The 23,829-nt window shown below is 62.5% G+C and overlaps 3 protein-coding genes across 4 annotated transcripts; all 3 read left to right on the top strand.

Moving 5' to 3' along the window:
• Window positions 1-1,292: 1,292 nt before the first annotated feature.
• On the top strand, window positions 1,293-6,336 carry KLK10 (kallikrein related peptidase 10). Of its 2 annotated transcripts, none has more exons than XM_089319583.1 (6): window positions 1,293-1,371; window positions 1,810-1,914; window positions 2,766-2,946; window positions 4,197-4,471; window positions 4,569-4,702; window positions 4,933-6,336. In XM_089319583.1, the coding sequence occupies exons 2-6, from the start codon at window positions 1,824-1,826 to the stop codon at window positions 5,083-5,085; spliced, it is 834 nt and encodes a 277-aa protein (XP_089175709.1). In that variant the 5' UTR covers window positions 1,293-1,371; window positions 1,810-1,823; the 3' UTR covers window positions 5,086-6,336. The 2 variants fall into 2 exon arrangements, with proteins under 2 accessions (XP_089175709.1, XP_051686997.3); XM_051831037.3 differs by having other exon boundaries at window positions 1,815-1,914; window positions 4,933-5,300.
• A 1,965-nt stretch (window positions 6,337-8,301) lies between these two features.
• KLK9 (kallikrein related peptidase 9) lies at window positions 8,302-13,090 on the top strand. Its single transcript, XM_070063146.2, has 5 exons — window positions 8,302-8,388; window positions 8,475-8,631; window positions 10,453-10,718; window positions 12,092-12,228; window positions 12,510-13,090. The coding sequence occupies exons 1-5, from the start codon at window positions 8,346-8,348 to the stop codon at window positions 12,660-12,662; spliced, it is 756 nt and encodes a 251-aa protein (XP_069919247.1). The 5' UTR covers window positions 8,302-8,345; the 3' UTR covers window positions 12,663-13,090.
• A 649-nt stretch (window positions 13,091-13,739) lies between these two features.
• Window positions 13,740-20,179, top strand: KLK8 (kallikrein related peptidase 8). Its single transcript, XM_070062966.2, has 6 exons — window positions 13,740-13,825; window positions 14,144-14,218; window positions 14,570-14,729; window positions 15,600-15,862; window positions 17,698-17,831; window positions 18,805-20,179. Exons 2-6 carry the CDS (start codon window positions 14,152-14,154, stop codon window positions 18,964-18,966), a joined length of 786 nt encoding a protein of 261 aa, XP_069919067.1. The 5' UTR covers window positions 13,740-13,825; window positions 14,144-14,151; the 3' UTR covers window positions 18,967-20,179.
• The last annotated feature ends 3,650 nt before the right edge of the window (window positions 20,180-23,829 follow it).

Below are 23,829 nucleotides of genomic sequence, written 5' to 3' on the forward strand. Positions count from 1 at the left end.
GCTCCCATTTATTCATTTTCATTTTACTTGAAAGGCAGAGAGACAGATGGAGAGAGATCTCCTTCCACCTGCCGGTTCACTCCCCCCACAAATACCCAAAACAGCTGAGGAAGGAGCAGACAGGAGCCAGGAGCCCGTAACTCAGTCTGGATCTCCCTTGTGAGTAGCAGGGACCCAAGTGTCTGAGCCCGCCAGGTGCACACTAGCAGGAAACTGGAGCAGAAGCAGAGCAGCCACCTTGAGCCAGGATAGGATGAGGACGTCCCAAGTGGCGGCTTCATCACCGCACCAAGCGCCCACGTGACCTCTTGGCACTGCCTTGATGAAGGCTGAAGTGGCCGTTTAAATTCAAATTACATTAACTACAATTGCCATGTGTCAAGGGCTTGGTAGCCACACAGGGCTGGCGGCTGCTGTGCCCGACACCACCCACGGATGCTTCCAGAAAGCATCAAGGGACAGCCTGTGCCACTGGCTCAGTTCTCACAGTGGAAGTCGCTCCACGGGCAGCCCGGAATTCGGGGTCTCTTCTGTCTTCTGCGCGCCTTGCAGAGAGGTGGCCTCCGGTGGTCAGGCAGACTTGGCTGGGTGACCTCACCGGGAACTCGGGAGTTGGCCACGGAGGTGACGCCGCGGCCCCTTGGCAGCCCTAGCCTCCCAGGGCCTGTGTCTCACCTGGAGACAAGCACACAGCTGGAGGGGGCTGGGCGAGACATGAAGCCACAGCCTCCCCCCAGACACACACAGCACACGCGTATGGGCCAGTCCCTGGGACACACGGGGCGCCCATCGCTCCTGCGGCCGGCGGTGGGGCAGCCAAGCCACTGAGCTCACGCTGCCCCCATAACTCCGCCTCTCCCCCTCTCCAGCCCTTTAAGGCTCGGTTTGTCCCAGTCTCCCGCGTCTCTAAGCCCCTTCCCTAACTCCTCTCCCCCCTCCCTCCCAGTTGTTCACTCTTCCCACGGCATCCTAGGAATGTACTTCCCTGCGTGCGTATTTCCTGTCTCCAACGCTGTCACAACCGCCCACCGCTGGGCTCCCTGGGGCCACCGTGCCCTCTCCCACACACACACCTGCGAAGGTTCCCCAACCGGGTGTCTGAGGCACTCGGAGAAAGAAGTCTGTATTCCAGGGCCCCTCCCAGGGCAGGAATCTGGGGCCCAGGTCGAGCGCCAGCCCCACCCTCGGTTTAATTAGAGAGAGGGAAAAGGAGGGAGGGGAGCCCTCGGGGGCAGGGTGGGGGAGCTTCCGGGAACTTGGGGGTTAAAAAGGAAGTCTGGCCAGGGGTCCCCGGGCAGAGGACTCTGGCGGCCCGAGAGGCAGGGCAGAGGCACTTCGGGGTCCCCTCCTTCCTTCCCATCCGCGACTCAGGTGAGGCGGGTTGCCCCCCACCCTGGCTGGAGCGGGTCGCGAGAGGACGGGTGGGGACCCCCGTGCCTTGGGCCTCGGGCTCCTCACCTGCGAGCAGCCCCCCGGGGGTGGGGGTGAGGTGCTAAAAGAGGCTTGGCTCCCCGAGCCTCGGGCCGACCCCCAGGGCACCTGCAGAAGAAGGTGAAAGCCGCGCCGGCAGCCGGCGGGGCTGGGCCTGGGGGCCGCTGCTCTCGACGTGGGGCGCACGGGAGGAAGCCTCCAGGGACCTCATTAGGGTAATCGCACCCATCGCGGCCTCCAGCACGAAGCGCCCGCCCTTGCGGTTGTTGACTGCAAGTTAAACCGGTCCCAGCGGGCTCTCGGGTCCCGGGCTGGGCAGACCGGCATGGTTGGCGGTGGGGGGGAGGGTCTCTGATTTAACCCACCACCGGCCCCCAGCACAGGTCCCAGCCATGAGATCCCGGCACCTGCACCTCTCCGCCGCCTCCAGCGCCCGGGCCTTGGGAAAGCTGCTGCTGCCGCTACTGATGGCGCAATTTTGGGGTGAGGCTGGAGCCGGGCCGGCGGGAGGCACCGGGACCGGAGAGAGGGGCAGCGAGTGGCGTCACCAACCCCGCTCCCCGCTCCCCGCTCCCACCCCCACACCCCGCCTTGGGCCTGCAGCGTGCGAGCAGCGTCCGGGAGCAGGGGCGTACCCGCACGGAAGCTGGGCCCCAGAGCGCCCCGCCCCACGCAGACCCCTGCCTCTCTGTACCGCCTGGGACCCTGCTCCCCTCGCCCTACCGCGCCCGGAGCTGCACGCGCCCCCTCTTAGCTGTACCCCTTTTTCTCCGTCTTGCCTCTGGCCCTATCACGTTGTCTTATTCCCACCCCTTATTCGCACCCCTCCGTTCTATCCCCGCCCCGTCACTCCGCCGCGTTCTATTCCCGCCCCCCTTGCCACGCCGCTGCGTTCTATCCCCGCCCCCCTGTCACTCCGCCGCGTTCTATCCCCGCCCCCTGTCACTCCGCTGAGTTCTATCCCCGCCCCCTGTCACTCCGCCGCGTTCTATCCCCGCCCCCTGTCACTCCGCCGCGTTCTATCCCCGCCCCGCGCGCTCCAGCTCCGCGCCCTCACGGCCCCGCCCGGCTGCGGCGGGACTCGGGTCCCCCGGGCGGGCGCGGCGTCCGGCCCTCGCCCCTGCGCACCCGCCCTGCTCCGGCCCCTGCCTCCGCCGCGGCCCCGCGCCTTGCACTTTCACGCCCCTGCTTTTCCTCCCATTCGGCAAACACACGCGACCCCCGGGACCCGCCCTCCCTCGCGCTCTGGCCGCGACCCCCGCAGTCAGTCCCGGCCCGCGCCCAGCCTCGCCCAGGCCGGGCCTGCTCTGACCCGCGGCCCCCTCTCTCCCCAGCCGCGCAGGCGCTGCTCCCGGGGAACGACACGGGCTCGGACCGCGCGGCCTCGGGCGCCCGCTGCCCGCGCCGCTCGCAGCCCTGGCAGGTGTCCCTCTTCCACGGGCTCGCGTTCCACTGCGCCGGCGTCCTGGTGGACCACAGCTGGGTGCTCACGGCCGCGCACTGCGGCGACAAGACGTAGGGGCAGCCGGGGGAGCGGCCTGGAGGGGCGGGCGGGGCCAAGGCAATGGGCAGCCCCGGCCTGGAGGTGGGATCGGCCTGGGGAGGGCTTCCTCTGTGCGCGCGGGGTGGGGGGGTGGGGGGGAGTAGGTATTGCGCCGCGGCCGCCAGGCGGCGCTGCGGCCCTTCTCTGGGGGCCAGGGGTTTCTCCTTGGGTTTCCGGAATTGGCAACTAAAAGGTTCACCTCGCGAGTCCCCACTGGGGAAGGAAGGACTAGCTGTCCTTGTAGAGAAAGGAAGGGGCAGGCCTACCCAGGAGTCGGGACCCCAGCCCCACTCCCTGAGAATCCAGGAGAAAAACACCCCATTTCTCTTCCCTGAGTCCAGGGGTCCAGCCCCAGCGCCTCCTCTCTCAGACCCAGGGGTCCAGCCCCAGCCCCTCCTCCCTCAGACCTAGGGGTCCAGGCCCAGCCCCTCCTCCCTCAGACCAGGGGTCCAGCCCCAGCACCTCCTCTCTCAGACCCAGGGGTCCAGGCCCCCAGCCCCTCCTCCCTCAGACCCAGGGGTCCAGGCCCCCAGCCCCTCCTCCCTCAGACCCAGGGGTCCAGCCCCAGCCCCTCTTCTCTCACACCCGGGGTCCAGGCCCCCAGCCCCTCTTCTCTCACACCCGGGTTCTCACACACGCCTTTTCCCTCAGACCCGGGGGTCCAGCCCCAGCCCCTCCTCCCTCAGACCCAGGGGTCCAGCCCCAGCCCCTCTTCTCTCACACCCAGGGGTCCAGCCCCAGCCCCCTCCTCCCTCAGACCTAGGGGTCCAGCCCCAGCCCCTCTTCTCTCACACCCGGGGGGTCCAGCCCCAGCCCCTCCTCCCTCAGACCCAGGGGTCCAGGCCCAGCCCCTCTTCTCTCACAGCCGGGGTCCAGGCCCCCAGCGCCTTCTCCCTCAGACCCAGGGGTCCAGGCCCAGCCCCTCCTCCCTCAGACCCAGGGGTCCAGGCCCCCAGCCCCTCTTCTCTCACACCCGGGGGTCCAGCCCCAGCCCCTCCTCCCTCAGACCCAGGGGTCCAGCCCCAGCCCCTCCTCCCTCAGACCCAGGGGTCCAGGCCCAGCCCCTCTTCTCTCACACCCGGGGTCCAGGCCCCCAGCGCCTCCTCCCTCAGACCCAGGGGTCCAGCCCCAGCCCCTCCTCCCTCAGGCCCCTCCCCCGCGGACTGCACTTTCCTCCCCAGCTCCCCCCCCATGAGGCTTTGCTCTCCTCCGCCCCCTGCAGGCCATTGTGGGCCCGAATCGGGGACGACCACCTGCTGCTCCTGCAGGGCGAGCAGCTGCGGCGGACCACGCGCGCCGTCGTGCACCCCAAATACCGCGGGGGCTCAGGCCCCATCCTGCCCAGGCGGACGGATGAGCACGACCTCATGCTGCTGAAGCTGGCGCGGGCGGCCGTGCTGGGGCCCGGCGTGCAGACCCTGCGGCTGCCCTACCGCTGCGCCGAGCCCGGGGACCAGTGCCAGGTCGCCGGCTGGGGCACCACGGCCTCCCGCAGAGGCAAGAGCAGGGGGCGGGGGCCCTCGGGCGGGAGGGGGCTGGGTCTGCGGGGTGCGCCCGGGCTAGACCGTGTGTCACCTGCCCGTTCTCTCATCAGTGAAATACAACAGGAGTCTCAGCTGCTCCAGGGTCACGCTCCTGAGCCCCCAAGAATGTGAGATCTTCTACCCGGGCGTGGTCACCAGCAACATGGTGTGTGCGGGAATGGACCAGGGCCAGGACCCCTGCCAGGTGGGCCCCGCCCCTCCCCAGGCCTGACCCCTCCTCGTCCTCACCTTCAACCCCAGTCCCCTCGCCCAGCCCCTCCTAAGCTCCTCCCCATCCCCGCCCCCTCCCCCACCCGGTGCCAGCCTCCTCCTCACTCCGGCCCCCAAACCCATCCCTGCCCTGAAGTGGCCGCTCCCACGTCGGGGGTGGGGCCGCTCACTGGCTCTCTCCTCCCTCTCCCCCCCCTCCGCCAGAGCGACTCGGGCGGCCCCCTGGTGTGCGGTGAGACCCTGCAGGGTGTCCTGTCCTGGGGCGTGTACCCCTGCGGCTCTGCCCAGCACCCAGCTGTCTACACCCAGATCTGCAAGTACCTGCCCTGGATCCGGAAAACCATCCTCTCCGGCTGACCCGGAGAGCCCTGCCCCAACCCTGCTGCCCCGGTGGACGCCCCTGCCCTCCCCTTCCCTGTCTGTCCCAAACCCGGGGCGGGGAAGCGAGGGCCCAGCCTGCCTCTTTGTGCCGCTGCCTGCGCTGCCTGCAGTGTGACCCCCAACAAGCCTTCTCCAACCTCAGCGCTCTCGCCTCCAAGATGGGGCAATGAAACACCTACCTCTCACACCCGACGGTGCCTAACATGTGTGTGTGTGTGTGTGTGTGTGCGCGCGTGTGTCTGTATGGGAGTTACCAGGTGAGCCGTGACCCAGCGGGCTGGCGACGGCACCTGCTGTCACCTGTTGTCACACAGCAGGGGCAGAGCACACGCACACACCCCTCCGCCTCCACGTCTCAGGGCTGATGGGAAAACTGGGCTCCCCGCCCACCCTCCTCCCAGCTCCCAGGAAGTTCCTGTGGCCACTTCCTTCTTGGCCAAGGTCCCACTTCTAGACCCATCCAACACCAGGTCCTGCTGTCCTGGTGCGAGCTGGACCGGCTTGGAGTCGTGGGGCCTCTGGGACTCCGGGGACCTCCGGCTGCGTGGAGGTGGGAGCCCACCCCCCCACCCCCACCCCCACGGCGATGCCACGGTGCTGTCCAGATGTCTCATGGAACCTACAGGGGAAGCTTCCGTCCTGCAAACGGAGGAGCTGTCTCTGCACTGGTTCTGTCCTGGGGTGACGCGGTGGCGGTGGGGGCTCCCACACAGCACCCACGCAGAGCTGACAGGCGTCTGGGGCCTCAGCTCCACCTGGCCCCCGGCGCTGTAGCCTAACCTGAGCGTGGGCATCGGTTTTGTCTCCCCTTTCAAACCCACGCGTTATGCACCTGGCTCCCCGATGGGTGACGGGGACACACTGGTGATTGTGGCAAGACGCCCGTCACCGCAGAGCCCACACAAGGTTGGAGTCCGTGATCTGAGCACGTCGTCTGGCCCACGGCCTCTTCGGCAGACCACGCCCCGTCCCGCCCCCGTTCACACACCCAGGAAATGTCAATCAGGCGCATCATCTGGGTTTGTCAGGCAGGCTCAGAAGCAAAGATGATTCAAACTGAGCCCTACCCTCGAGGAGCTGCCACTCAGGTCAGGGAGAGAGGCAAGTCGTACATGCTTGTCATTCGGGCCTCCACTCCAAAGTCACTTCCTCCAGGAAGCCTTCCTGGATTGCAACTGCTAAGCAAATCCATTTGTGGTCACCAGACCCATTACTCTGTTTATTTCTTAAAAAAAAAAAAAGATTCATTTATTGATAAGCAGGGAGAGAGGGAGAGAGAGGTCTTCCATCTGCTGGTTCACTCCCCAAATGGCTGCAATGGCCAGGGCTGGGACAGGACAAAGCCAGGGGCCTGGGGCGCCATTTGAGTCCCCCACGTGGGTGCAGGGGCCCAAGCACTCAGCCCATCTCCCACTGCTTTCCTGGGTGCACTGGCAGGGAGCTAGATTGGAGGCGGAGCGGCTGGGACTCAAACCGGTGCTCACGTGGGCTGCCCGCATCGCAGCCCACAATCGCTGGCCCCAGGCCACTGCTTCTGCAGCCCTGGTCATAGCTGAAGTTGTCTCAGGCGCCTGTGCCCCCTCCCCGCCCACAAAACCCCGAGAGAGCCGGGGCTCAGCTTGTCCACTGCGGCTTCCGGGCACCTGCTACAGCGCCTGGCAGGCGGAAGCCACTCACGCACGGGGAGTGGACAGGGAACACCCGCTGATCAGACGGTGCCCCGCCGGGCGTCCCGGGCGACGTGTTAGCCAAGTAGGGGCTCATCAGGTAGAGGAGAAAATGCATCCCTGGTGAACTCCAGCCGATAATACACATGAACCGCTTACCTAACACCAGAAAAAAAAATAGCCAATAAAGGTAGCTATTAAATTGCTCTGCATTTTTCAGATTTATTTCTTTGAAAGGCAGAGTTAGAGAGATGGGGGGAGAGATCTCCCAGTCACTAGTTTGTTCCCCCAATGCCCACAAAAGCCAGGGCTGAGCCAGGCTGAAGCCAGGAGCTTGGAACTCCATCCGGGTCTCCCACATGGGTGCAGGGACCCAAGCACCTGGGCCGTCCTCTGCTGCCTTCCCAGGCGTGTTAGCAGGTGGCACAGGGGCTGTGCAGGAGGTGGGCAGATGCCCAGTCTTCACATTCATGCCCCCTGCAATCCTGGTGGATTTCGCTGTGTAGCCCAAGGTACACCTAACCATTGCCAGCCCTGGGGTCTGGACAGGGAAGAGACCGGGTCCATGGTCCGTGCTCCGGGCCACGACACCGCCGTGAAGCAGGGTGGGCATCCAGCTTGAGACACAGCAGCCGAACGTGGAAGGGGCTGTGAGTGCTGGGCGGTGGGGTCAAAGAGGGACACCACCTGGAGAAATCAGAGCAGGCTTCCTGGAAGGGGGGGCATTCAGGTTGGGTCTTGAAGGATGAGTAAGAGTCCACCAGGCAGAGAATGATATGGAGAAAGACGTTCACTCATTCCATTAGCATCTCCGGTCAGAACTGGGTGATGCCGGCGGCACAGAGATGAGTCAGGGCTGGGGCCCAGCCTTCCAGGCGCTGCCCACCCAGAGAGGATGAGAGCTGGGGCGAGAGATGCTGCTCGGGGTGGGGGTGGGGGGAGAAGAGGGGGAAGAACCGGAGCCTCCCCAGGATTTGGCATTAAGAAGGAGTCGGGCACCTGCATCCCTGGGGCGGTGGGGCTGCAGGAAGGGGCGGGTGGTGACAAGAGCAGGTTAATCCCCATAATCCCCAGGGGGCCAGAGTTCTGGGAGAAGCCTCTGTCCTGGTGGGGAGGGGGTGGGAGGGGCCCCAAGCCCCAGGGCAGATGTGTGCAGGCTCTGTGTGCCTGTCTGGGCTTCTGCTGGTCCCTTCCCCTCCCCCTCCTCCTCTTCTCCTCCCACCCCAGGCCATGAGACCCTGGATTCAGGTCCTCCTGACCCTGAATGGGGACACCCCACTCTGAAAGCCCCAGGGGAGGCCCCCACAGCCTATCTACACCCCAGCACCACGCCAGCGGTGTAGACAAGCTCTAGCCCAGCCAGCCAGCTCACCCCCACGGGGACTCCTCCCCGCTGGGGGGTCCCCCTGCTCCCACCTCCCCAGGCCCCTGTCACCGCCCCCGGGGGACATTGTCTAGGCTTGAGTAATGGCAGGGGCGGTCCCGGGGAGGAGGAAGGAGCAGGCATGGCTTACCATAAAGAAGCCGGGGCACCCAGCGCGGGCCCACGGACCCGGGTGCCCAGAGGTCATGAGGCTGGGATACATCTGGGCTCTGCTCTCTCTCCTGGCAGGTGAGCCCCTGCTCCCGCCCCCGCCCCATGCCCCCGGCCCTCCCAGCCTGCTTGGAACTGACCACTCTGCCTTCACCTGACCCCAGGGCACGGCTGGGCAGACACCCGCACTATAGGGGCCGAGGAGTGTCGCCCCAACTCGCAGCCCTGGCAGGTGGGCCTCTTTTACCGCACCCACCTCTTCTGCGGGGCCACCCTCATCCACGACCGCTGGCTGCTCACAGCTGCCCACTGCCGCAAGCCGTGAGTGCCCCGGGGGCCGGGGTTGGGCGTGGGGGCTGGGGATTTGGGGAGGGGGCTCCTCGGTGAGGGGCAGAGGCAGGCAGGAATTCTGACACCTTGCAATGACAAAGCATCTGGCTCTAAAATCTACGAGTCTAAGACTCAAAACTGATCCGGAACCGTGAGATTCTAAAATCCCGGCTCCGTGAAATCCCATGCTCCACCCCGGCGGCTTCTAGAATCTTGGCAGGCATCGGCTCCGCCCCGTGGAAATCTAACACCAGCCCCAGGTGTAGCTTCAAGTTTTCTAGTGGAAAAAAAAGGGGGGGAGAGAGAAACAAATACAAATTGACCTGACGTGCCATCGCCATCATTTTGAGGTAGTTGTGAATGACACCTCCTCTCTGATTGGTCCTGAGCCTTCCACATCCAGCAGGTGCACTATGGCATCTCACTGTGTGGGCTGGCCACACGTGCTCCGTAGCTGTCCTGCCCACCTCAGCCCCAGAAGAGCACATTCTGATATTCCAGGCTCATCGAATACAGAGAGGACGGCCCATAACCTTCGGGTCACAGTATCCCAACTAGTGTACCTGTGTATCTCAAATAGTAAACTGAGTCCAAAAATTATTTGAATCCTATAGGCTGACAGTCTAAAAGGCTCAGAGCTATAGACTGATGAGATTCCAGCCTTATTATCCCCATAATAACGGGGAGAGATATAATAACAGAGATCTTACATTTTAGTGCTCATACAGATAGATAGATCTCATACAGGTAATTTAGAAATCCCAGACAATTTTTGATACAGAGAAGTACAGAACATTGGAATCTTGGGATTCATCAACTCCTATAAGTTGGGTCTCCCAGAATCACGGATAATCGGGTGTTAGGATCCGGTGAGCCCAGAATCCTGCCTTCTAGGCATTCGGATAGAACCCTGGGGTCTCCCTGATGCAGGAGTCTCCTAGGTCGCTGAGCGGAAGAGGGCATTTTTAGCTCCAGGAGCAAAGCACACGGGATGCTGACCCAGGAGGCCGTGTGGGAATTTCCCATCATGCATCGTTCCACCATGGGACCTCTTGTAACTTGGGTCTGCACCTCAGGCTGGAAGAACAATAGGGAGATTTAGCCACAAAGCCGAAGAGGAGCAGAGTTCAGGGATGGAGAAATCCAGAGACAAAGACGGGGTGGGGGGCAGGGCTACAGCCCAGACCTAGAGTTGGGACGCCAGGGTGAGAGAGAGGGGTCGAGGTGGAAATGAAACCTTAAGCTCCCCAAGCTCTGGGCGTCAGTCATCAGCCTGGTGTCTAAGGCCAGTGGCCCGGGGCTGGGGGGTGGACATAGGGGCCCCCAACAGCCCAGGACATGGACCTGGAGCGGAAGAAGCAGGCCAGGGCTGCAGCGAGAGAGCTTAAGGTAAGCCCTTGGGGGAGAAAGGTGCTGAGGCCACAGATGAACCCCAGTGTGGGGAGTTTCCCATCCCTCTCCCCCTCCACACACGCACACACTGTGCCACTCCCACAGAAGCCACCAGACCTGTGGGGGCAGGGGGCAGGGCCCAGGTGCCCACAGGTTCCAGGGGACCCAGATCACCAGCATGGCTCCAGGTGGGGCAGGGAGGGAGGCGACCCGCTCAGCCCACAGCTGGGGGTGGGGGGGTCCTGCTTTCCATATAAGGATCCTAAGGTATTCAGAACGGGGAGCAGAGACCCAGAGAGGGTGTGCACCTTGCTTCAAGTCACACAGCACCCAGTGTCAGACGCGGGGGTGTGGCTGGCAGAGGGTCAGCAGAAAGACCCTCCCTCGCCCCAGCTTGACCCCGGAGGCCTGTCCCAGCAGGTACCTGTGGGTCCGGCTTGGGGAGCACCACCTCTGGCGGTGGGAGGGCCCGGAGCAGCTGTTCCGGGTCACCGACTTCTTCCCCCACCCGGGCTTCAACGCCGACCTCAGCGCCAACGACCACAATGATGACATCATGCTGATCCGTCTGCCCAGGCGGGCTCGCCTGGGGTCTGCCGTGCAGCCCCTCGGCCTCAGCCAGACCTGCGTCTCCCCCGGCACTCAGTGTCTCATCTCCGGCTGGGGGGCTGTGTCCAGCCCCAAGGGTATAGCCCTGTCCCTCAGACCCCCCTACGCCTGCCCCTCTGTCTCTGCTGCCCTACTCATTCTCTATCTCTCCTGTGACTCCATTTCGAAGATGCTACCAAGTGTAAGATAAGCCGCCATTATCTTATGGATCATTAAAAATGGGGGGGGGGGCCGGCGCCGCGGCTCACTAGGCTAATCCTCCGCCTAGCGGCGCCGGCACACCGGGTTCTAGTCCCGGTCGGGGCGCCAGATTCTGTCCCGGTTGCCCCTCTTCCAGGCCAGCCCTCTGCTGTGGCCAGGGAGTGCAGTGGAGGATGGCCCAGGTGCTTGGGCCCTGCACCCCATGGGAGACCAGGAAAAGCACCTGGCTCCTGGCTCCTGCCATCGGATCAGCACGGTGCGCCGGCCGCAGCGCGCCGGCCGTGGCGGCCATTGGAGGGTGAAATCAACGGCAAAGGAAGACCTTTCTCTCTGTCTCTCTCTCTCACTGTCCACTCTGCCTGTCAAAAAACAAAAAAAAAAAAAAAATGGGGGGGGGATGCTGTTGATAGCTGGACACCAGTTCCTGGAAGACATCGTGTGATTTTGGAGGCATCTACATGGGAAAATGCACTCACTTAAGGAGTCAAAACAGAGCCTTTATCTCTGGGAGGGAAGCCAACAGCAGGCTTCGGCTTCCTGCATCACTATCGGCATTTGGAGAGTCTTGAAAACAAAAGTCCAAATTTTTGCTGCCGAAATCTAAAATCTGGGAGGTTTTACATAAAAGCCAGGTTTCTAAATTTACACTCCCCTCCAAAAAAATCAAAATAATTGAGCAATCATGGACTCCCATTCCCCAAATACCCAACATGGAGCAGTGATGGGACTGCCCCCTGCTGCCCATTCACCCCACCGGCTGCTGCCTCCCAGCAGGGTCCCCTTGCTCCGGTCTGGTCACCCACCGCATCCTGGACCCCCAAGTGTGCACCTGTGCGTGACACAGGCGTGCAGCCGTCTGCCTGTATCCATGTCCATCCCTGCTGGGTGCACTGTATCCTTGCACCCTCCTCCAGTAGTATCTCTGCAGCCCTGTCTCTGCCAGCCACCACCTGTCAGTCAGTGCCGCTCCCCCACCCCACCCCCAGGTCCCCTCAGTGTCCGTCCTTGGTCTCTGCGGGGGTGACATCTCTGTCTTATCTGGCTGCTCGCCTCTTGGGTTCTTTCTGCTTCTCTTTCCCTCTGGCGTCCCGGCCTCTCCTCCTCCCTGTCTGTCTCTCTTCTGCGCCTTTGTCACCGTCTCCTGTCTCGGAGTCCTACCATTCGGCTTCTTCGCGGGGCTGGCTCAGGAAGCAGGGCTGGTATGGAGAGCGGGAGGGCGGCTGACCTCTGTGGATCTCTCTCCCAACAGTGCGGTACCCCGTGGTCCTGCAGTGCGCCAACATCAGCATCTTGGAGACCAGACTCTGCCACTGGGCTTACCCAGGCCACATCTCGGACAGCATGATCTGTGCGGGCCTGTGGGAGGGGGGTCGCGGCTCCTGCCAGGTGAGGGCCTCTTGGGGAAGGGGAGGCCATCTGACGCAGGGCTTTGGGTTTTGGGGGAGGGGCGAGTTGGGACCCCAAACTTCCTGGGTCCATATGGGGAGGGGGATGGGAGTCTGGGCTCAGTCCCGAGGCAGGAGGGGTCTGAGATCCGGGTGGGGGGCGGTCTCTGAGCTTCTACCCCCGGGGGGTCTGAGAAATGGAGACCCGAGCCCGGCCTCCTAGGTGAGGGGCGGAGCCTTGCTGGGGAGGGGACTTGGCCTGACCGTTGTCTCCGCGCACAGGGTGACTCCGGAGGACCCCTGGTTTGCAACGGGACCCTGGCGGGGGTGGTGTCTGGGGGCGCCGAGCCCTGCTCCAGACCCCGGCGCCCCGCCGTCTACACCAGCGTGTGCCACTACGAAGCCTGGATCCGCAAAACCATGGAGGACAACTGAGCGCCCCGCAGGGCTCCCGGTGGCGACCGCCGCACCTGGCACCAGGACTCCGCCCCCAGGGGCAGTCCTACCTCGCACCAGGTCAATCACGGCGTGGCCACGCCCCCAGGGAACGCGGCAGGGACACGCCTCCGACGCACGTGGCCCTGTTTCGGTGACGTCACCGCGAGCTGGCGCCAACCCCTCCCCGGAGCAACACAACCCTGTGACTCCGCCCCCTCGGACCTTGCCCAATAGGACTCCGCCTCCACGGCCCCGCCCCCTGGCCAGAAGCCCCGCCCCCGTGCACCGCCCACGGGGAGCTCCGGCTACGCCGGCCGCGTTCTGGGTTTGAATTTCTGGCGGGACCCGGCGGGACCAGGTTGGAGGAGGGTCTCGATCCCTTCAGGGCCAACGGATGTTTTACAATAAAGGCGGGAAGAAGCCGCGCCTCGCGTCTGCCTGCGCTGTGGGATGCAGGGCGGGCGGCGAGCGGCGCGGGGCCGGTGCGGGACCGGTGCTGGGCTGGTGCGGGGCCGGTGCAGGGCCGTTCGGGGCCGGTGCGGGGCGCGCGGCTCGTCCCGCAGGCCTCCATCCGCCCCGCTGCAGCCGGGCTCCTCCCGAGCTCTGCCGGGGCTGGCCCCGCCGCCCCCAGGGAAGGGGAATCCAGGTCACGGCGCCTCCCAAACCTGCCCTCCCGCATCCCACCTCTCGGGGAGAGCGGGCGGGCCCGACCCGCCCTCGGTGTCGGAACGCGGAGACCCGCCTCTCCTCCGTCCCGGTCTCCCGGCCGCAGCCCCCACAGGAGCCGGGCCCAAGCCCCGGTCCCCGAGGGACTGAGCTATGCAGTCCCGGCCCCTCCACCCTCGGACCCGAGAATCTGCGCCCCAGCCCCTCCTCCCTCGGACCCGGGAGTCCAGCCCCAGCCCCCACCTCGGTTCAGACCCTGGCGCCCCCCCTCCCAGGCACTGGGCCCCTCCTCCCTCAGACCTCCTCACTGGCGCCCGGGGCTCCGGGTCCCAGGGGCGCCCCCTCCCGCCCCCGCCCCTCAGTTGCGGGAGGAGGCGGAGCAGGGGGCGGGGACTGGAGGTTAAAAGGCTGCAGACTCGGGTACCGCGGAGGGAGCAGAAGCGCCCTCCCGCGAGCCCGCAGCCGTCGGTGCCCCGCCCCCCGGATCCTGGAAGGTGAGATGCGCGGTGGTCAGGCCCGGGGACGCCCCTTCGCCGGGGCCCAGGACGCCAACCTCCAGCGCTTGCTCCGCGAGCCGGAGGCCCTGGCCCAAACCGCCAGGCCCCCAAGCCCTGCGCCCTAGGAATGCAGCAGGCCACTGCCCCAGCCCTGTCCACACTCCGTCTCAGAGTCTGGGGTCCCTGCCTCCTCTTCCTGGGCCCTGGAGTCCGGTTCCCACCTCTTTCCTCCTGCAGGACCCCCCCCCACCATGCACTCTGCTCCCTCCCCAATCCCCCCCAGGGAGCTCAGCCTCCCCTTCCCCTGTGTCCCAGCCCCCGTCATGGGACGCCCCCCACCCGGTGCAGCCCTGACCTGGACGCTCCTGTTGCTACTGGGAGCCTGGGCAGGTGAGGAGGGGGCAGGAGGCCGCTGTGGGGGGGGTGGCACCATGGGGGCGCCCGCGTGGGCTCTCCTGGGGTGGGGGAGGGGTGCGTGTGACAGCAGGTGGGAGTGGGTTGGGTGATGTTGAAAAGTGGCCCGAGCCCAGCTCGCGGCTGCGTTGGCCTGGGACACGCATGCACACGAGCGCGGACAGGCGTGTGGACGTGTGTGCTTGCGTGTGGAAGCGTGCCCAGGTGTCTGAGTCACGTGTGATGATTCACAGGATTAGACGGGTGTATGTGTGTGCTGTTGGTGGCGCGTGGGTGCCCCGGCGCTGCCCCCGAGGGCCACTGTCCACCCGGTCCCTCCTGCTGCAGGACTGTGCGGGGCGCAGGGCTCCAAGGTGCTGGAGGGGCAGGAGTGCGAGGCCCACTCGCAGCCCTGGCAGACGGCCCTGTTCCAGGGCGAGCGGCTCATCTGCGGGGGTGTCCTCGTGGGGGCCAGCTGGGTCCTCACCGCTGCCCACTGCAAAAAATCGTGAGTGGACGGCAGTCGAGCTTGGCTGGGGCCTGAAAGGAGTTGGGGCCTAAGAGAGGAGCTGGGGCTTTGACTCAGACAGGAGAGGCTGGGGGCCAGGACCCCTGGGTCTGAGGGAGGAGGGGCTGGGGCTGGGCTACTGGGTCTGAGGGAGGAGGGGCTGGGAGCCGGGACCCCCATGTCTGAGGGAGGACTGGGGCCTGGACCCCCGGGTCTGAGGGAGGAGGCTGGGAGCCAGGACCCCCGTGTCTGAGGTAGGAGGGCTGGGCCTGGACTCCTGGGTCTGAGGGAGAAGGGGCTGGGCCTGGACCCCTGGGTCTGAGGGAGGAGGGGCTGGGCCTGGACCCCTGTGTCTGAGGGAGGAGGGGCTGGGCCTGGACCCCTGTGTCTGAGGGAGGAGGGCTGGGCCTGGACCCCTGGGTCTGAGGGAGGAGGGCTGGGCCTGGACTCCTGGGTCTGAGGGAGAAGAGGCTGGGCCTGGACCCCCGTGTCTGAGGGAGGAGGGCTGGGCCTGGACCCCTGGGTCTGAGGGAGAAGGGGCTGGGCCTGGACCCCTGTGTCTGAGGGAGGAGGGGCTGGGCCTGGACCCTGGGTCTGAGGGAGGAGGGCTGGGCCTGGACCCCTGGGTCTGAGGGAGAAGAGGCTGGGCCTGGACCCCTGGGTCTGAGGGAGGAGGGCTGGGCCTGGATCCCCGTGTCTGAGGGAGGAGGGGCTGGGCCGGGACCCCCGTGTCTGAGGGAGGAGGGCTGGGCCTGGACTCCTGGGTCTGAGGGAGGAAGGGCTGGGCCTGGACCCCTGGGTCCAAGGGTGAGGGGCAGGGGAGGCAGCTGGTGTCCAGAACCCGGCCCGAGTGCCCCGCCCCCACCACAGGAAGTACACAGTGCGGCTGGGAGACCACAGTCTGCAGAGCAGGGACGAGCCGGAGCAGGAGCTGTCGGTGGCTCAGTCCATCCAGCACCCGTGCTACAACAGCAGTGCCGTGGAGGACCACAGCCACGACCTGATGCTCATCCGACTGCGCCGGCGGGCCTCCCTGGGCTCCAAAGTGAAGCCCCTGCCGCTGGCAGCCCGCTGTGCCCACGAGGGCCAGAAGTGCACCATCTCGGGCTGGGGCACAGTCACCAGCCCCCGAGGTAGTGGGCTCGGCGTCCCGCGGGGAGGGAGGGCAGGAGCTGGTTGGCCCAGCGGACCCCAAGCCACGGGCAGCGCTTGGCCGGTCAGGAGGAGACACAGGCGGGAAAGTGGCTGTCCCAGGGGCCCGTGCTGGAGAGCGTGGGGGTCAGGCCATTAAGAGCAGAGGGGAGAGATACTGATGGCTGAGCAGGGTCCAGACAGCTCTGTCCTCTCACGGAGACACCGTCCTCCAAGACCTTGCCTTGTACAGGAGTCTAGGCCAGCTTCCTAACAGACTTGGAATACATGGACTCCAACAGGGCTCAGGGAAAGTCCTAAAACAGCCGCTCCCACAGGAGCCCAAGAAACCCGGCCCCTCTTGCCTTAAACCCAGGGGTCAGCCTTCCTGTACCAGGGCCTGGTGGTCTCCGTCCCCAGCTCCCTCCTCCCTCCGGAGGCAAAAGTCCATTAGAGAGAGAGAGGTCTTCCATCCGTCCACTGGGTCACTCCCCAGGTGGCTGCAATGGTCAGGGCTGGGCCAGGCTGAAGCCAGGATCCTGGAGCTCCATCCAGGTCTCCCACGTGGGTGGCAGGGGCACAAGCCCTTGGGCCATCTTCCACCACCGCCCCAGGCATGTCCACAGGGAGCTGGGTGGGCAGCAAGGTAGCCAGGACTCGAACCATTACTCCTATTGAAAGCCGGCGTCCCAGGCAGCAGCGCCGGCCTCACCTGTTTTCTTCAGCGTGTGTTCCTGGCGCTCGGAATGCTGCCTGCTACACAGTAGCTCCTCAATGAATATCTGTTGGATGGATGCATGCAGGCATGAATGAGATGAATGAATGCATCCCTCCTTCAAAGAGCTACTGTGGCCGGCGCCGCGGCTCACTAGGCTAATCCTCCACCTGCGGCACCGGCACCCCAGGTTCTAGTCCGGGTCGGGGCGCCGGTTCTGTCCCGGTTGCCCCTCTTCCAGGCCAGCTCTCTGCTGTGGCCTGGGAGTGCAGTGGAGGATGGCCCAAGTGCTTGGGCCCTGCACCCCATGGGAGACCAGGAGGAGGCACCTGGCTCCTGGCTTCAGATCAGCACGGTGCACCAGCCGCAGCGGCCATTGAGGGGTGAACCAATGGAAAAGGAAGACCTTTCTCTCTGTCTCTCTCTCTCTCACTGTCCACTGTGCCTGTCAAAAAAAAAAAAAAAAAAGAAAAAAGAAAAAGAACTATTGTACGGATTACATGCAGTTATGAGCTCGAAATTCCCAGTGCACAGGCGTGTCCCCAAACTTCTCAAGACTATGCCTCAAAGAGCAATAAGACTAATTGCCCCTTCAATCATTAATTCCACACTTATTTGTTGAGCCCCTAGTACGCCCCAGGTGCTGTTGTAGACTCTGAAGATATAGTTGTGAATGGACTGTGCTAAGTCCATTGCTTGCCAGTGGGGGCAGTAGGCAATAAACAGATACATGTAAAAGAAAATGGCAGGTGCTTTAATGAAAGATGGCGCAGGGTAAAAAGATAGGGTGTGGTGAAGAGGTGTTGTTCTAATTAGTGTGGTCAGGGAAGGCTTCTAGGAGGTGGTGTCATTTGGGATAAGTGGAATTCCATTGAAGTGGTTTGAGGGTGGAAAGCCTGGGGGGTACAGGGCCAGAGGTGACACCTCCAAAGCTCTCGGTCACCTGCCCTTGATTTGAAATTGACTCAGGGCAAGAAACAAAAGGCAGGACCCAAGGGTCCCTTCTTCTGGAGGGAAAGGCGAGTAGTGGTGTCCACTCCCATGGGGCTGTGCATGGACACAAGGGACAAGGGAGGCAGAGAAAGGGCTGCTCTTGTCACTCCTCCTCCTCCTGCTCCTCAGAGAACTTTCCAGACACCCTCAACTGCGCAGAAGTACAAATCATTTCGCAGAAGAAGTGTGAGAAAGCCTACCCGGGAAAGGTGACCGACGGCATGGTGTGTGCAGGCAACAGCAACGGGGCCGACACGTGCCAGGTGAGGGGCTTCCCAGGTGCCCGGCCGCCCTCCGCCCCCTGGGTTCCGCACCCCGCCAAAGTCACCAGCAGAGGGCTCCGGCGCATGGTGCGGCCGCTGCCATTTTCTAGGCCACCCTCGCTCGCAGGGCGGGATGTGGAGAGGGAGGCCCTGAGGCGTGAGGACCAAGTCTGGGGCTGGAGGGAGGGAGGGAGAGACGCCCCCTGCTGCCTCTCCCACCCTTCCTCCCCGGAGTCTGGCCACTTTGCTCACACCTGTCTGGGTTCCCAAGCCTGGCTCCTGGGGAGCACGGGGAGTGGCGCCAGGGACCTCCCAGTCCCCTCAGTGAGCTCCCCATCCCCTCTCCTGGGCCTCTTTCCTGGTCGAGGCACCTGCTCCCCGGTCCCTTTGTCCCGGTCCTGGAAGCCCCACCCCCTCACTAACGATTGGTCTCTGGAGATAATATGTTCTTCCCCATTGGCCAAAGATGGAGTCGCTGCCCTGAGTGACACGCAGCGAAAGCCAATCACTCTGGATTGTTCCCTGGAGACATGGTGTCCTCCGCAAGGATTCCTGTCCTTGTCCTTTGGGAATCTGGTGTGTGTGTGTGTGTGTGTGTGAGAGAGAGAGAGAGAGAGAGAGAGAGAGAGAGAGAGAGAGAGAGCCCTGTTCCTTTCTGTTTAGTAACTAGAATCAGTGATTTATTTGCCACTGGCCAGCAATGGAGAAGACATCAGCTCTGTCTCCTCGGTGTAATCCCGGCTGTTTTCTCTCTCGAGCCTGGAGCCCTCACTCTGTGCCCTCCTGGGTCAGAATTTTAACCATTGCCCTGAGACATCCTAGCTGGGTCCCTGCACCTGGAAGCCCCGCCTCCACAGCGGGGAGGGGCAAAGCTCTCATCCCATTGGCTGGCGGGGGAGCCAATCACGCTAAAGAAGTGGCGTGATGGAGAGGGATTTGGTAGCCGACTCCGCTCCCCACTGTCCCCCTCCAGGGCGATTCCGGAGGCCCGCTGGTGTGCGGAGGGGTCCTCCAGGGCATCACCTCCTGGGGCTCAGACCCCTGCGGGCGGCCGGAGAAGCCCGGCGTCTACACCAACATCTGCCGATACCGGGACTGGATTGAGAAGACCATGGACAGCAGGGGCTGGTCCTAGGACGCGCCCTGGGCCCCTGGAATAAACGCACAAACACAGCCGGCTCCGTGCCTGTCTTAGCCCTGTGGGGAGCGGGGAGTGAGGGGAAGGGGCTGCCCCCCTGATGGACCCCCCTGGCCACTCTGGCCGCCGCCACTGCCCCAGGAGACCCCTTGTTTTCTCTGCAAGGACGTGGGAGAGCGTCAGGCTTCTGTTGGGGGCAGGGGGATTCCAAGACCCGGGGGGCTGGTCTGTGAGTCTTGAAAAGGCTGTTGTTGAGTTTCTCTGAGCAGCGCAAGAGTTTGTAAGATTTGAAGGGAGGGGGAGTTTTTCCTTTTCATGGGGAGATATGTGGCAAGAAATTGAAGAGCTTAAATTTTCCCAAGTACAAATGAACACTCATCAATCCACAGCCCAGGCCGAGAAGCACCTGCCAGCTGCCCAGTCTAGAATCTTTCTCCCAGCTTAGCGTTGCCTGGGGGTGTCTGCAGGGGGGCGCCAAGGGCATTTGGGGGAGAACCTGTCCTAAGATGCTTGGGGGACGGGGCCAGTTAGGGTAAGGATTTAAATTCCCTCTCCTAGGGCTTCTCAGAGCGCAGGCTCATGAAAGGGAATCTGATGGGGCCAGCTCAGCCACGGAATGGCCAATGGTGTGGTTGCATTCTGCTCGGGTGACCAACCCCAGCCAATCAGCGACTGCTTGGAGTCCTGGGATTTGAACCACGGCCGCCGAGGGCTGTGGAAGGGGGTTCTCCGTGAAGAAGGCCGTGTGCCCGTCAGTCAGCCGGAGAGGCCGCGACAGTCCACAGAAATCCCTTGATGCTAGGGGTGCGTTTTTGGAGCAGTTCCTCAGGGCATCTGCCAACGCAAAGATCGGTTTCTAGCTTTTAGAATGGAAATTTCAAATACACAGTCAGAGGGCGCGGTCGGCCCCACACACCAGCATCGGACTTCAAGGCCGAGACGCGAGTCCAGTCCCGAGTCTCCTCACTGTCCCCGCGCGCTGGGGTCTCCCTACCGTCTCATGCGTGTTTCTGAAAAGAGACTGCAGAGGGAGAAATGGGAAAGACCGATGAATCGGTACCAGCATAGTGAGATGGGGTGGGAGTTCTGCTACTCCGCAAAACAGAGTGTAGACAGGATGGTAAATATTGAGGATACATATGTTTACATTTGTACTGATTTGGGCATCACACAGTGTATACATGTATCAAAAAATCACCTGGTACCCCGTAAAAATGTCCAGTTGCTATATGTTAAATTATTTTTAATTTATAAAACAGGAATGGCCAACCACAGCTGGCAGGCCTCGGTGCCGTGAGCTAAAAATTGTTTTTACTATTTGATATGGTGATAAGAGAAAAATAACTTTGAACCAAAAATAAGCAAAATGTCATCCTCCAAGAAAAATCTCATCCTTCTTCTTAATTATGGACCTGTGTGGGAAAACTTGCACTAAATTATTACTACTATAGTTTAAAGTTCATCAAGTAAATATGTGGAAATTCATGTTCCCTTTTGTTATGTAAATTCACATAGAATATCCTTGGTTTCTTATTCTTGGCCCACAAAACCTAGAATACTAAATGGACATTTATAGAAAATGTTTGCCAACCCTTCTAAGGCAGACGATGCCACAACACCCACCTCGGAATGATTTTTTTTTTTAAGATTTATTTATTTATTTGAAAGAGCTACACAGAGACAGAAGAGACAGAGAGAGAGACAGAGAGAGAGGTCTTCCATCCGCTGGTTCACTCCCCAGTTGACCACAACAGCCAGAGCTGTACCAATCTGAAGCCAGGAGCCAGGAGTTTCTTCCGGGTCTCCCATGTGGGTGCAGGGGTCCAAGCACTTGGGCCATCTTCCACTGCTTTCCCAGGCCACAGCAGAGAGCTGGATTGGAAGTGGAGCAGCCAGGACTCGAACTGGCACCCATATGGAATGCCGGCACTGCAGGCGGTGGCTTTACCTGCTGCGCCACAGTGCTGGCCCCGGAATGATTTTAAAGCCATAAGCACTTTACATTAGCATGCCTTGCAGCATTGACAATGAGTCCCTGATATAACTCAATATCCAGAGGCTGTTTATGTGTCAGCAGATCCATATAAGCGGGAGCAGAACTGAAGGTTGATTTCTGGTCTTTGGGGCAGGCGGACATAGGAGCTGAGGGAGGCTGGGAGGGAAAGGACCTTATCCAAGGTCACTCAGCAACTTGTGAATAAAAGTGTGGACTGTGCGGGGGGATGAGGAACAGATACAGCCTGAGAGGCGCCACCTCATCAGGGGTCCTTGGACACAGGTGTCAGAGCCCCAGCTCAAACCAGCCTGCACCAAAGAGGGGACAGGCCGGCTGAGGTGGCCTATGACGTCACCGGAAGGGACACGGGTCACTGAGCACCCAGACTTGAAACAGGGACTCCAGCTCCCGCTGCGCTGTCTTCCCGGCTCTGTCTGGATCTCCCTCTCCTGTGGGCATGAGCTGCCGGTCACCTCCGCTGGCCTCTCTCCTGGGAACTCGGCGGTGCCGACACAGCCAGAGAGGCAAACTGAAACTCTGGATATTCATCCCCGGGCAGAAAGCCCACTGCACCTGCTCCTTGGACCCATCCTTGTTGCCAAGGAGAAAGCTGGACTTTTCCTGGATTGGCCCGGGTCTCTGGTCCATCCTAGTGGGTGGGTGGGGCTGGAGGGCTATGATGGACAGTTTTGCTAAAATCACAGGCCATGAGGGAGCATCTCCCTACAGAAAGTGAAGGTCTGTGCTTGGGGGACGGGGAAGAGGGATCCAGGGAGTGAGGAACAATGCACCCTCAGAACTCACGGGCTGAGTCAGGAGGTGCCAGGGTCACGGTGGCCGGGATCCTGCGGGGCAGGGCACAGCTGGCACAGCAGTCAGATGCCAGGTCTCACGTGTGAGCATGAGCTGGGAGGTGAGTCACTGTGCAAGGTGCAGGGCGCAGATGGGAGGGCAAGGGAGGAGGGAGGTTGGGTGTCAGGAGGAAACAGAGCCACGGGTGCTGGCACCGACCCCAGGGGGCAGGGGGCACCACAAATGGGCTTGGGGCTTCTGCACCTGCTTTGGGCCGAGGGAGACCCAGAGGGCGCGTGAGGCTATAACTGGAAATTTTGGTTTGTGCCGGGGTTGGGGGACACCATGGGCTCTTAAATCCCCAGCACCCAACTCTGACCTGGCTGGGACTGGCTTGGGAGCCCAGGTTCCTTCTGCCACACCCCATGGCAGGACGGCTCCGAGTCCCCAGCTGGTGGGCCTGTGGATGCCAGCGTCCTGCAAGCTGGTTATTTACGAGGGCGCCTCCCAGGTTTCCTGGGCTGGGCGGAGTGCCGAGGAAAACAGCCGTGAGCACGCACGCTTTGCTCGCCAACACCGGTGTTTAGCCGCAGAATCAGATTCGGTAATTACGAGCGCAACTTCCAGACGAGATAGGCAGAGTGCATCTGGTGATTTCGGAGGGGGAATTGTCATAGAATGCTGAGGAGGCAGAGGACTGAGGGATGACAGAACCCAAGGCCAGGTGATGGCAAAGATGCCAGCGACAGATAACAAGCCGACAGTCTTGCTCCAACTCCCGCATTGGGAAGCCAGGAAGGAGACGGGCACCAGCAGGTGGGCGGGCAGGTCGTGGAGCTGTGTTGTCCAGGGCTCTGTGTCTACTCGATTTGGAGGCTCCCAGACCTGGCCAGGACTTGCAGGGTCTGATTTTTGGATCGGATGAGGAGTGAGTGTCTCGGAGCTAGGGACTTGCCTGGGGTTGGTGAGCACGGTGCCGATGTTAGGATGGCGTGAGCGGCGGCCTTTAGCTCAGTTTGTGTGCAAGGAAGGCTCAACGTGGTAAGGGGAATCAGAGGAGTGAATGAAGCTGGTGTCAGGGAAAGAGTTGGAGATGAACACGAGAATGGTATTTCAGATAGAAACTCGGCCGGGGGTGAGCTTGAGGCCGGATTGGTGTTGGATGTGAGTTGGGGCCAGCTTCTGAGGGAGACTCAGCGTGGACGTTGGAACAGAACAAGGAGGGAGACTACAGTCTGGGCAGTGCACGGGGCAGGCTGTGCCTGGGGCTGAGGGTGGGGGGACGTCCCGTGTTTGGGTCAAGGGTGGGTTCTGTTGATGGTTAGTGGCTCTGGGTTCAGATCAAGAGTCAGGGTTGGCCGGCGCCGCAGCTCACTAGGCTAATCCTCCGCCTAGCGGCGCCGGCACACCGGGTTCTAGTCCCGGTCGGGGCACTGGATTCTGTCCCGGTTGCCCCTCTTCCAGGCCAGCCCTCTGCTGTGGCCAGGGAGTGCAGTGGAGGATGGCCCAGGTGCTTGGGCCCTGCACCCCATGGGAGACCAGGAAAAGCACCTGGCTCCTGGCTCCTGCCATCGGATCAGCGCGGTGCGCCGGCCGCGGCGGCCATTGGAGGGTGAACCAACGGCAAGGGAAGACCTTTCTCTCTGTCTCTCTCTCTCACTGTCCACTCTGCCTGTCAAAAAAAAAAAAAAAAAAGAGTCAGGGTTAGCGTGGATTGAAGTTGAGCTTCTGGCCTGCGTGGATATTTGGAGTCAGGAATTCAGTCAAGGTTTAGCTTTTGAGTCGAGGCATACATTGGGGTGAGGCAGGCATAAAGCAGGATTTGGGGTTAGGGAACAGGTTGAGATGTAGGGTTAAGATTAGGACTTGGTGGGGGGGTGCTATGGCGTAGCCACTAAACCCACCATCTTCAATGCTGGCATCCCATATGGGCACCGGTTCAAGTCCCGGCTGCTCCACTTCCAGTCCAGCTCCTTGCTAATGCGCCTGGGAAAAGCAGCAGGTGATGGCCCAAGTGCTTGGGCCCCTGCACCCACGAGGGAGCCCCAGATGGAGCTCCCAGCTCCTGGCTT

This window comes from Oryctolagus cuniculus, chromosome 18 (assembly GCF_051225735.1).
Source record: "Oryctolagus cuniculus isolate XC-2025 breed Fujian yellow rabbit chromosome 18, ASM5122573v1, whole genome shotgun sequence".
Taxonomy (NCBI): Eukaryota; Metazoa; Chordata; class Mammalia; order Lagomorpha; family Leporidae; genus Oryctolagus; species Oryctolagus cuniculus.